Source organism: Equus quagga, chromosome 10 (assembly GCF_021613505.1).
Source record: "Equus quagga isolate Etosha38 chromosome 10, UCLA_HA_Equagga_1.0, whole genome shotgun sequence".
Classification (NCBI taxonomy): domain Eukaryota; kingdom Metazoa; phylum Chordata; class Mammalia; order Perissodactyla; family Equidae; genus Equus; species Equus quagga.
This window is the reverse complement of record NC_060276.1, coordinates 20132323-20145171: the sequence shown is the minus strand read 5'-3', so window position 1 is coordinate 20145171 and position 12849 is coordinate 20132323. Positions and strand designations below refer to the sequence as shown.

Genomic DNA, 12849 nt, shown 5'->3' with positions numbered 1-12849 from the left:
CTCATTTGCACTTACTAGCATCCATCTGCATCAAGCAATATCCTAATAAAAACTTGTTCTCTTGAACAAATGTAACCCCCTGACCCTCCCAATCTTGCTAACACTGTAAATAGTCTTGACAATCCTTTCTTCATGGTCCAGAGTGAGGTAAACTTCAGCCCAGAACGTAGTATAGATCAGTGGAGAGTTTGGGAGCTCTCTCTACAACCCAAGGGTCTCCTGGAAAATGGAAGTATGGGTAGTAACAAGCAACCCCTTCAACCCCGACCCCTACTCCAAGCACCCCCCCCAAAAGACATTCACACCTTCATGGGGGTTCTTGAAACGGAAGGGGGAAGGAGGAGGCAGGCAGTTTGCATTAGACACAGTTTAATCACCTTCAAATAGATTAAAAGTTCTGGTTTACACTTCCCCCCTCCCCATAAGTCATCCAGACAGGACCCTGGCTTAGAAAGAGAAAACACAGGTGCTCTAGGAAATATAGCCACATATAATACATAAATCTTCTTCCCTGAAATAGAGCAGGTCCTGAGCAGAGCTGACTGGAGGCCACAGCCCACCCCCAGGGTGAAGTGGCTCTGGGACTCTGCCGGTGGAAGTGCTGGAAGAGTGGGGCTTGGAGGAAGCCCCGGTGTGGTTACCAAGCCCAAGGTGGGCCAAGGCCTTGGAGTGGGTTTACCCGGGAGGGCAGCAGTGCTGGGCTTTCCCTCCTCATTCAGCCGAGGCCCAATGGAAGTACTAGTTAGCTTTTATTTCTTTTCTTTTTCGAGGGGACATAGGGGGAGAGGAGAGGAGAGGAGAGCCTCTCTGTGCCTTGCTTTCCCCATTTGTGCATTCAGGGCCTCTGTAGGCCTCACACAGGGAGTCTGAGGGGGTAGTGTTTAAGTGAGCACTCAGGCTTCCTGTGAGGAAAAGGAACCACCAAAGTGCAGACTTTTATTACTGCCATTCCTGCTCCTGAGAGCAAGAGTCAAAAGGAAAACAAAAGGGGCTAATGAGAAAGAAAGAGAGATGAGACAGAGTGCGAGGGGCTATGCTGTTGGCATCTCATAAACTCTTATTGAGAATGGCACAGGTATTAAAAGTTTACGGGTAGTCTACGAGAATGTAAATTGTTATCTCTACGGCAACTACTTACATATAGCTAATTGGAAAAGAGTGGGGCTTGGGTGTTAGAGAGCGGATGGGGGACAAAGGAGAAGCTACACGAATAAGCACAAGTGGAAGGTACCTGCCCCATTCCTGAAAGGATTTGCTGGCAATGTTGGCACTTTGTAGCCAGGAGACTCCTGCAAGCCCACTCTCCTTCCTCTTCAATTCTGAAGGCCCCAAGGATCCAGATAGGATTCCCTGGCCACAGTTCTCTGTGACTGCCTCTGGACTCATGACACGCAGCAGCTTGAGAGCAGTCTCAAGAATCGCTAATCACAGAATTAGACCAGTGACCCCAAGCAGGAGGGCTGGGATCTGGAGGGAAGAGAGAGGAATCCAAGGAGACTCCATGGCTGAGGCCACGGAAAACCAGTGCCAGGGCCCAAGAGACCCATTTGTCCAGTTACCAGAGGTGACTGGCATCTTCTGCGACTACCAATGGTCCAAAAACTAAAAAAAGCTTGCAGCAAGAAAATGCCAGTGTGCAGTTAGGTGAATAAAGACCAAAGAAAAATGGTAAAAGGGACAGCTTACTTCCTCTCTGTCTCAGGTTTATCTTCTCCCCTTAAATCTCTCACAGCCCTAATTAAACACAAACGAAAGTCTCTTCCATAGATGGGCTACTTCTCAGCTTCAGCCACCTCCTGCGGTGGCTCTGGGGGCTCTGGGGGTGGCATCTCTTCAGGAGTGCTGGTGTCCTCCGGTATCTCACTTGAGCTCAGATGTTCTGTTGGGGCCTGAGAAGGAAAAGATATCAAATTCAATACAAAGCTCTTCCTTAAAATCCAAATGGAGATAATCCATAGACACTGAAATCCTCTGAACCCATCACCACATCGATGCTACAGATATGTAGCCACCAACACCAAACTCAGAACCAAGACCACACTACTGTCTTCTCAGCAGAATGCAACTGAAGCTTGAGTTCTATTCTTAACTGTCTGTTGTGGACAGATGTTTCCATTATTATTCATGACAATAATAAAAGGGACCACAAATTATTACAGACACCACTCCTTCCTAACAAGGCCTGATCTAGTGGTTCTCAATCTTCTTTCTGCCCTGACGCACAGCTCACTAAACCAAAGAGGGTGGGGTGGCAAAATCTTCAGATAATATATGCGGTTTGAAAATGCCCCCTGAGTGATTCTCAATTACCACCCTTCTCCACATTCAACTGAGAATCGCTAACCTAGATTGTTATGATTTAAGACCAAATTCATCAGAATAATGATATTCAAAATGATAATAATATATAAACATGAGCTTGCTGTACATTCGAAAAGAAAATTCAAAATTTAGGAAAGGCAAAGTAGAGAACCATTATCTACCTTACAAAAAGCATTCACTTAAAAGTAAGGATTCTATTTTGAAAGGAAGTTCAAATCTACTAAAAATCTATTAGAACTAATAAACAAGTTCAGCAAAGTTTCAGGATACAAGATCAATATACAAAAATCAATTGTATTTCTATATACTCCCAATGAACAATCCGAAAATGAAATTAGGAAAATAATTTCATTTATAATAATATCAAAAATAATGAAATACTTAAGAATAAATGTAACAAAAGAAATGTAAAACTTACACAGATCTTCCTCAACTTACAACAGGGTTACATCCTGATAAACCTATCTATGTCGAAAATGCATGTGACACCTAACCTACGGAACATCCTAGCTTAGCCCAGCCCACCTTAAATGTGCTCAGACATCAGCCTACAGTTGGGCAAAATCACCTAACACAAAGCCTATTTTATAATACAGAGTTGAATATCTCATGTAATTTACTGAATACTGTACTGAAAGTGAAAAGCAGAATGGTTGTGTGGGCACAGAACGGTTGTCAGTGTATCGGTTGTTTACACTCATCATTGAGTGGCTGACTGGGAGCTGCAGCTCGGTGCCGCCACCCAGCATCATGAGACAGTATGTACATCGCTAGCCTGGGAAAAGACCAAACTTCAAAATTCAAAGTGCAGTTTCTACTGAATGCATATCGCTTTCGCACCACCATAAAATCGAAAAATTGTAAGTTGAGCAATCATAAGTTGGAGACTGTCTATACTCTGAAAACTACAAAACATTGTTGAAAGAAACTAAAGAAGACCTAAATAAATGAAAAGACAGCCCATATTAACGGCTCAGAAGACTTGATCTGGTTAGGATGACAATATTCCCCAAATTGCTCCATAGATTCAACGTAATCCCCATCAAAATTCCAGCTGGCTTCTTTGCAGAAATTGACAAGCTGATCCTAAGATTCATGTGGAAATCGAGGGACCCAGAACAGCCAAAACAATGGAATAAATAAAGAATAAAGTCGGAGGACTCACACTTCCTAACTTCAAAACTTATTACAATGCTACAGTAACCAAGACAGTGTGATAGCGGCATAAGAATAGACATGTCGCTCAATGGAATAGGATTGCGAGTCCAGAAACAAACTCTCACACTTACAGTCAATTGATTTTTGACAAAAGTGCCGAGACAACTCAATGGAGAAAGAATAGTGTTTTCAACAAATGGTACTGAGACAAGTGGATATCCACATACAAAAGAAAGAATTTGAACCCTCTACCTCATACCATATATAAAAAATAATTCAAAATGGATCAAAGACCTAAATGTAATAGCTAAAACTATAAAACTCTTAGAAGAAGACAGAGGCATAAATATTCATGACCTTGGATTAGGCAACGGTTTCTTAGATCTGACAACAAAAGCACAAGCAACAAAATAAAAAAAAATAAATTGGACCACATCAATATGTAAACCTTTCGTGTTTCAAAGGACACCATCAAGAAAGTGAAAAAACAACCTACAGAATGGGAGAAAATATTTTCAAATCATATATCTGAAAAGGGACTTACATAGATAATATATAAAGAGCTCTTATAATTCAACAATAAAAGAAACAAACAACTCAATTTAAAAATGGACAAAGGATCTGAACAGACATTTCTCCAAAGAAGATATACAAACAGCCAAAGAGTTAATGAGAAGACACTCAACATTAGTAGTCATCAGAGAAATGCAAATCAAAACCATAGTGAGATATCACTTTACCCCCACTAGGCTGGCTAGAATCAAAATGTCAGATAATAATAATAAATGTTGCCAAGGATGTGGAGAAATTGGAACTCTCATACACTACCAGTGGGGATGTAGAATGATGCAGCCACTTTGGAAAAGTCCAGCAGCTACTCAAAAGGTTAAACATAGGGTTACTATATGACCCAGCAATTTCACTCCCAGGTATATAGCCAAGAGATATGAAAACATATATGTCCACGAAAAAAACTTGTACACGAATGTCCATAGCAGCATTACTCATAAAAACCAAAAGGTAGAAACAACCCAAATGTCTACCAATTGATGAAGTGAATAAATAAAATGTGATCTACCAATATAATGGAATATTACTCAGCCATATAAAGGAATGAAGTATTGACGCACACTACAACATGAACGAACCTTGAAAAATATTATGCTATGTGAAAGAAGCCAGTCACAAAAGACCACATATTATATGATTCCATTTATATGAAATGTATAAAAGAGGTAAATCTACGGCGAAAGAAAGTAGATTACTAGTCAGGCTATAATAGATTAATGGGACTGAGAGACCTGGGGGGAATGGGAGAGTGACTGTTAATGCTACGGGGTTTTCTTGGGCGGGTAATGAACAGGTTTTACAATTGATTGTTGTAATGATTGCTTAACTCTGTGAATATACTACAAACCAGTGAATCATACATTTTAAATTGGTATTTTATGGTATGTGAATTACTGGCTCAGTAAAGCTACTATAAAAAAAGAAAGTTCAAATATCTGTTTAGGAACATACTTGATAAAGTACATCTCGAGCAGGACATGTGGGAGAATTTCCCCAACATCTGCATATACCAGTGAGGAAGCCCCATTCTCCCAAGTTAACCACCATCAACTCCAACCGGCTCCCCTGACCTCTGACCTCTATCATTGCTCCTGTAGAATTTTACGCTTCCCTCATCGAGGCACTTTTCACAACGTTAAGCAAGGGCTGGTCTTCTTATCTCTCATCCCCGCTAGACAATGAGCTCCTGGAGAGCAGGGACATCATTTGCTTTGTCCACCAGTGTATCCCTAGCATCTGGCACAGTGGCTGGCACAGAATGTTGAAGAAATGACTAGATCTTAATCTTTCTGAAAGCCACAAAGCTCAAAAGGCAATGTCAAGGCAGAAGCAGAGGCAGGGAAGCTGGAGCGACTGGACACAAAATTGCCTAATTACATCTCTACAGTGTAAATGTAGCCTACACCCTCCATCACCAACTGAGTCTTAAAGTCTTAAAGCCTTAAAGTCAGGAATACTTACTGGGCTCTGTGGCAAGAGGCTGCTACTGGTCTCTTGAGTACTAGGAGGTCGACTTCCACTTTCCTCCAATGGCAAAATACCCCTTCGATCCAGCACACTGAAGGAGACAGGAGAGTTAATAAGGCGCTTTGCATTCACCCCTCCACCCACCCACCCGACCGAACTTTGCTGTGTGCTGGAAAACAGAAACCCGCCCTTTGGCAGGTTAGCCTGACCCTAGCACATGCCTCCTGTCTTCCATTCACTTTTTCTTCCACAAACCAAGGAACACCATATTTATCACGGAACAAACAATGAAATAAGAATGAAAGGTCCTCCCTTCAAAACAACCAGCCCGTGGTCTATGGTCCATGTAGATATGGCATCAAGGGACAACCCTGGGAAGACCTATTTGACACCAAGAGGCCACATTCAGTAGAATGCATCAGACCAGGTAACAAGATCGCAAGAGTTCCAGAACCTTCTAGTCCCCTGAGTACCTGGGGGGCAAGGGGCCACACAGCACTTCACAGCAGTTCTTCACAATGTTGCCATGGCTGTAGGGATTCTGGACACGATTCTTCCCTGTCCACGAGCCTTTGATCTGCAAGATAAAAGCCAGGGCTTAAATTAAACAGTATGTTGAAGAAATACATGCAGCACGGGAAGATGAAAAAGTTCTGGAGATAGATGGCGGGGATGGTTGCACAACAACGTGAATGTACTAATGCCACTGAATGGTACACTTAAAAAATGGTTAAGATGGTACATTTTATGTTACATGTATTTTACCACAATAGAAAGAAAATAAATACATGCATAGCCATGGAAAAATATTCATGATAGAGTGAAAAATGCAAGTAACTAAACAGTATGCATTATTTTCTTTTAAAAATATGTAGAATATTCACATAAACAAACATGGGAACAAATCTAGACAAGTCTAGAAGACTATAAATCACACCATTAACAATGGTGATGCCTAGGAGGTAAAGTCACAGGGACTTATACGTTATTTTTTGTTCATCAGTATTTTCTGATTTTCCACAATGAATATGGATTAATTGGTAACTTTTTAAAAGCAAGGATTTATTCAGTGCAACTATCCTTCCCCATTCCAAATCCAGAGGCACCAATTAGCCGGTAAGGATCCATCAATAGCTGAAGACCTTGCACTAACCCAACCATTCAACCTCTTCCTAATTCCCCACAGGCATTTGGCTGCGAACAAAGCAGTCGGCTTTCTCTTCCACGCATTGGATTTAACAATCTCCCACACCAGGTTCCTGCCTGCCTTGACCTCCCAGACCCTGGAGACTCAGTTCTCTAGCAGGTAAAGAGAGAATGGGCTTTGGGAGCAGAACACTTGACGAGGAGAAGGGAAAGTTGACTCACGTCTTCATTGGTTGTCTGGTTGAGAGCCACGAGGAAAGTATGAAATCCAGTCAGTCCCACGACGGACCAGAGTGTGAAGAAGCAAATGAGTACTTCTAGAACAGTGGGGTGATGTTAAGGACTGTTGGAGAAGCCACACCAGGGGACTCAACGCCTCAGTCCATACTCATGGCACCAGTTACGCCATGTTTACCTCTTAGAACTTACATCACAAACGGCCAAGAAGCCATATGTAACAACAGATGAATCCTAAACTTGCTGGATATACCCCTTATGGAAGGTAAAGGACTCCTGTTTATTCACTACGAGTAGCTGTCTAACATCACTAGTGCACTGAAGCGCTTGTCTGTTTATTCCTCATTAGCTCTTCGAAGGGGATTTTCAGGAGGGGCCCAAAGCTAAACAAAGCCAAACATCACTGCCAATGAAAACCCATCAAAAATACACTTTAAAAATGAAAAATTGGTGGGGAAAAAAACAGGATATGATTTATAAATATCCCATCTGAATCTTCTTTTCAGAAATGTAACTGCTATACAAAATAAGGCTTAGCTGTAACAGAAAGGTGGGGCTTCCGCTAAGTGACATAAGAGGTATATTGAGGCAAAGCCAGCCCACTAGAGGAGGCGGGCTGAGCCTGGGATCAGACTGACGTGGGAGGGAGGCAGTAGGCAAGGGGGTGAGGGAAAGACCTCCCCTGAAGCCCTGGCCATCTTCCACTCTACTTGCTACCACTAAGATCACATTTCTTTATTTTAGAATTTGGCACTCTCTGATGTCTGAAAACTGAGACGGTGGGAGAACTGCAGAGAGAAAGCACGCTGGAAAGTAGTTAAAGAGGGCTTCACAGGGACGTACTGCCAGGGGAGGATATGTTCCAGGAGTTTCTTTCAACGTCTCCAGGAAGCCAATTTTCAAGGATTCTGTGAAATTGGGAGGAGTAAAGAAAAAATTAGTGACTTTAGTAAAAAATGCACACTTATCCTTTACCTACTCACTTCTTTCCCTCTCTACCCCTCGTTACAAGGTGGCAAAAGATAAACCCTCAGGCAGGCAGGGGACTCAACTGCAAGCTGGCAGTCTCCCGACTAAAGGGCTCACATTTGCAGTGCAGGACCCAGCACTGGACTAGAGAGTTGGGCAGAAGCCAAGCATCCGGCTCCCTTCCCTTTTTCTTAGCCCTCAACTACGGACACGGTTCATAGTCATTCACAGACAAAGGAAATAAAAAATACCCAAGAAAAATCCTCTCTCCTCACCAATCCGTGTCCCTCCCTTCTTCAAAATCCAGCTGAGAACTCATCTCTTCCCAGGAAGCTGTCATGATCGAGACCACTCCTTCAACTCCACATCCCATCTGCCCGTAGGCTGATGTATGTGTGTGTGCACGTGCACACATGAAGGTGTATATTTTCTATCTCCCAAAGTAAACCATGAGCTACTAAAAGGAATTTCTCTAGTGTAACCTTCTACCACCTGGCACAGAGAAGGTCTCCCAAGGAATACGAGAGGATGCATACAGCAAAATACATCCCCAACTTTTGGGATCACCTCAGAAATGCCTACTACTCTGGGTACAGACCAGTAATTATGGCCCCATCCCCAGCAGAGGGCCAGTGAGAAGGCCAACAAGGTGGTGAATACTGATTGGCGTGAGCTGAGGTCTGGAGCCTCCTCATGAGCAGATAGTAGTGCTCATTTCTAACTGTTTCTAAGGTTCTTTTGAATGGTAAAGTCCCACCAGGACACCCAACCACTCCCCTAAGCTGTCCTCAAGTCTTCTCCTATCCCAACCCCCACTCCAACAGCAGACACTGCCCTGCATACTCACTGAGGGCCACATAGACAATGTTGAAGGCGAACACATAGATCGTGAGGAGGGACAGAGAAAGGATGAAGAGGTAGAAGTAGCGGTAGTTCCTCTTCCCAACACAATTGCCCACCCAGGGGCAGTGATGGTCGAAGCGCTCTGCGGGAGAGAGAGAGAGTCCAGTGCCAAAGCCTCCAAAACGAAGCGCAGCCGCCATCCACGCAATGCCTAAGTCAAAGACCCGGGATCGCCACCTATTTCCATTGTAAAACACGTGCTTTCTATTTTTCACTTTTTCACAAAGATTTCGTAGCCATCTCATTTGATCCTCACAATCACCCTGGAAGTTGGGCAAAAGAAGATATTCTCTTCCCCGTTTTACAGATGAGGAAACTGAGATACCAAGAAGTGACGTGATCTGTCTCACAGCCAGTGAACAGCAATGACCTTGCTTTTCCAAAGAAAAATCTTAGTAGGTGGGCCTACAACATTCAGGAAGAACAAAGAGATGAAAATAGCCAAAGAAATTTTGAAAAATGAGTAGTGTGGTTTTTCTTAACCTCCAGTTAGTAAAAAATTATAGAACTCCGATACTTAAAACGGTGTGGCACAGCTCAATGGAATGGAAAGCACTCAGAAACAGACTCTGGAATGTATGAGAATTTACTGTCTAACAAAGGCAGCATTACAAAATCAGTGGTGAAAGGAAGTCACTATTCTATAAGCAACTCTGAGACAATTGGCTATTGGGCAGAAAATAAGGTTAATTTTTTTCCCCTCGCACTATTTATCAAAATTAATTCCAGATGAATTAAAGAGTTCAATGTAAAAACAAAGTGAGACCATAAAATAATTATAAAGAATAGATGAATATTTATGGAGAAGGACTTTCTAAGCATAAAAGTAATGGAAGAAAACACAGATGACAAGGAAAAACATATTTGACTCCATAAACTTTAAAACATATTTTATATATGTTAAAAATTACTATAAAGAAAATTAAAGAGGACCAAAAAAAACAATGGGAATGCAAATTTTGTACCTTAGTATATGAGAAGTCCTTACAAATCAATAACAAAATACAAATAGTCCTTCAAGAAAATAGCCAAAAGGCAAAAATAGGCAGTCAATAAATATCATATAAACATATATTTAATTGTTTTCAGATTTACTAATGATTCAGTGCAATACCAGTACAACAATATGACACTTTTTTGCCTATCAAAATAAGAATACAAAAAATATCCAATACTAGTGAGAACAGGGTAAAAGGGCCCCTCTAATATACTGTTTGTGGGAGCATAAATTGAGAGAACTTTTCTGGAAAGCAATTTGGCAGTATGTATCAAAAGCCTTTATAATGCTCACACTCCTTTGGCAGAACAAATCTATTTTCAGTAATTTCTCATAAGGAAATAGAGATGTGACAAATTTAAGTTCAGTAACGTTTTACTGTTTATTGTCGTAAAATACATATAACATACAATTTGCCATTTTAACCATTTTGAAGTGTACAATTCAGTGGCAACCAATGTCGTGCAACCACCACCACTACCTATTTCCACAAACTTTCATTTCCCCCAAACAGAAACTCTGTACCCATTAAACAGTAACTCTCCATTTTCCCCTTCCCCAACCCCCGCTAACCTCGAATCTTCTTTCTATCTCTATGAATTTGCCTATTCTAGATATTTCATATAAGTGGAATCATACCATATTGGTCATTTTGTGTCTAGCTTCCTTCACTTAGCATCATGTTTTCAAGGTTTACCCATGTTGTAGCATGCAGCAGCACTTCCTTCCTCCTTACGATTGAGTAACATTCCATCGTATGGATATACCACATTTGTTTATCCATTCATCTGTTGATGGACACTGGATTGTTTCCATTTCTTGGCTATTGTGAACAATGCTGCTATGAACACTGACGTACAAGTATGTTTGAGTCTTTGTTTTCAATTTTTTTTGGTATTATTATGGGCAGAATTGTGCCCCACCCCCCCAAAAAAAATTCGTATATTGAAGCCCTAACTTCCAATGTGACTGTATTTGGAGACAGGGCCCCTAAGGAGGGAACTAAGGTTGAATGATGTCATAAGGGTGGGGCCCTAATCCAATAAGACTGGTATCCTTACAAGAAGAGGATGAGACACCCGGAGTGCACAGGCACAGAGAAAAAAACATGTGAAGACATAGCAAGAAGATGGCCACCTGCAAGCCAGAGAGAGAGGCCTCACCAGAAATCAACCCTGGGGCACCTTCATGTTGGACTTCTAATCTCCAGAACTGCGAGAGAATAAATGTCTGTTATTTAAGCCCCCCAGTCTGCGGTGTTTTGTTATGGCAGCCCTAGCAGGCTAATTAATACAGGGATATAGCCACGAGTGGAATTGCTGGGTCATATGATAATTCTACGTTTAACTTTTTGAGGAACCACCAAACTGTTTTCCACAGTGGCTGCACCATTTTACACTCAAACCAGAAATGTACGAAGGTTCCAGTTTTGCCACATCCTTAAATTTAATAATTTTGATTGCAGTGTTATAATAATGAATGAAATGTAATAATGAATAATATCTAATGACAGGAGACTGCCTAAATAAACTAGAATATAGCCATATGATGGATTATGGAGTCATTAAAAAAACATTTATTAAAGACGTAGAAAAAGGCCCAGGATATAATGTTAAGCAGCAAAGGCAGGACTAAAAACTCTGTCATGTGTGATTGAATTTCACAAACAAGAGAGAGATTGAAAGGAAATACAGTAAAATGGAGAGTGAGTTTGGGATTAAATTTTATTTACACTCTTTGTACTTCCCATATTTTCTATAATGAACACGTGAAATGAACCAAAAACACGAAGAATATATCATTTTTGAAGAACACTGAGCTGTACTGTCAAAAAATATTGGTGTGTACTGGTCAAAAAATAAGGCTGTGAGAATGGTATATCTCCTCATCAAAGGGCTACAATATATCTTTTTATAAAAGGGAAGGAAGATGTAGAGAAGAATGAGATGTCCAAGTGGTTAATGTCTGGATCAAGAATCATAAATATAGCCTTACTTTAAGCAAATGTGCCACGTAAAAACATCAGAAAATGCAGATTTATACAGATACATTTTTACTGTATTTTAAATCACACTTCTTTCTGGTAATACAAGTAATACATGCTCATTGTAGAAAACTTGAAAAAAATTTTTTAAATGAAAGGAACAAAATCACTCATAAACCCACAACCTATAGATAACCAACTATAAACGTTCTGGAGTATTTCCTTGCATATTTCTCTATACATACTTACATTGTTTTAAACGTGTAACTGAGATCACACTATATGTAAATATAGCCTATCTTCTGTTTCATTTCATTTAGCTTCCTGGAATGAACTTTTCCCATAAAAGTCTATTGTATGAATGTCCCACAACTTTTTTGACCACTTATCTACTGGTGGACAATCAGGCTCTTTCTTATTTTTCATTATTATAATAATCCTAGGATAAATATTTCCATACATAAATCTTTTTACCACATCCCTGATTATTTTCTTGGGGCAGATTTCTAGAAACGGCATCACTGGCATCAAACGGTAGACATGCTTTAGGGCTTTTATGAATCCTGCTAGGTTACCTTCCCAAAAGTTTGTTCCAATTTACCCTCCTACCAGCTGTGTAGGACTAAGTATTATCAGGCTTTCCTTGCTCATTTTCTAGATTAAAAAAGATCTTGTTCTAATTTTTATTTCTTTGATTTTTAGTAGAGATAAATATTTCTTTCATGCTAACTAACTAATTGCATTTCCTATTTTATCTGCTGTGCATACTTCTACTGGAAAGTTAGTGCTTCTTTTCTTAAAATCAATTTGTGTGAGTTATTTATATTTAAGAATATTACTAAGGAGCGGGGATTCTTTATGAAAACCTTTACATCAGACCTTCTTAAAAAATCAAGTTTCCTGGCCCATTTAAAATGAGTTTCAATTTATAGAAATTCTATCTACATATAGCTTCTTACCATATAAAGTAAGATCTATCTTCCCAACCTTTGCCTAAAGAATTGGCTAATAAGAGGAAAGCAGTGTACTCAGGCTCCATGGCATATATAAAGAAAGCTGGAAGTAAGCCCACTGATAACGTAAGGAGTTGCACACA

At 40.6% G+C, this 12849-nt stretch overlaps 1 protein-coding gene across 3 annotated transcripts in view; it reads right to left on the bottom strand.

Moving 5' to 3' along the window:
* Positions 1-352: 352 nt before the first annotated feature.
* The window catches only part of ZDHHC9 (zinc finger DHHC-type palmitoyltransferase 9), a 29251-nt gene continuing 16754 nt past the window's right edge, over positions 353-12849 (bottom strand). For 2 of the 3 annotated variants that reach the window (XM_046673406.1, XM_046673407.1), the window contains 6 exons: positions 8717-8854; positions 7760-7808; positions 6886-6988; positions 5991-6094; positions 5512-5608; positions 353-1889 (listed from right to left, as the gene is read on the bottom strand). In XM_046673406.1, coding sequence (XP_046529362.1) covers positions 1773-1889; positions 5512-5608; positions 5991-6094; positions 6886-6988; positions 7760-7808; positions 8717-8854 — 608 coding nt within the window. In that variant the 3' untranslated portion in view covers positions 353-1772. The remainder of the gene's footprint in view (positions 1890-5511; positions 5609-5990; positions 6095-6885; positions 6989-7759; positions 7809-8716; positions 8855-12849) is intronic. The other variant, XM_046673408.1, reaches the window with a different exon arrangement.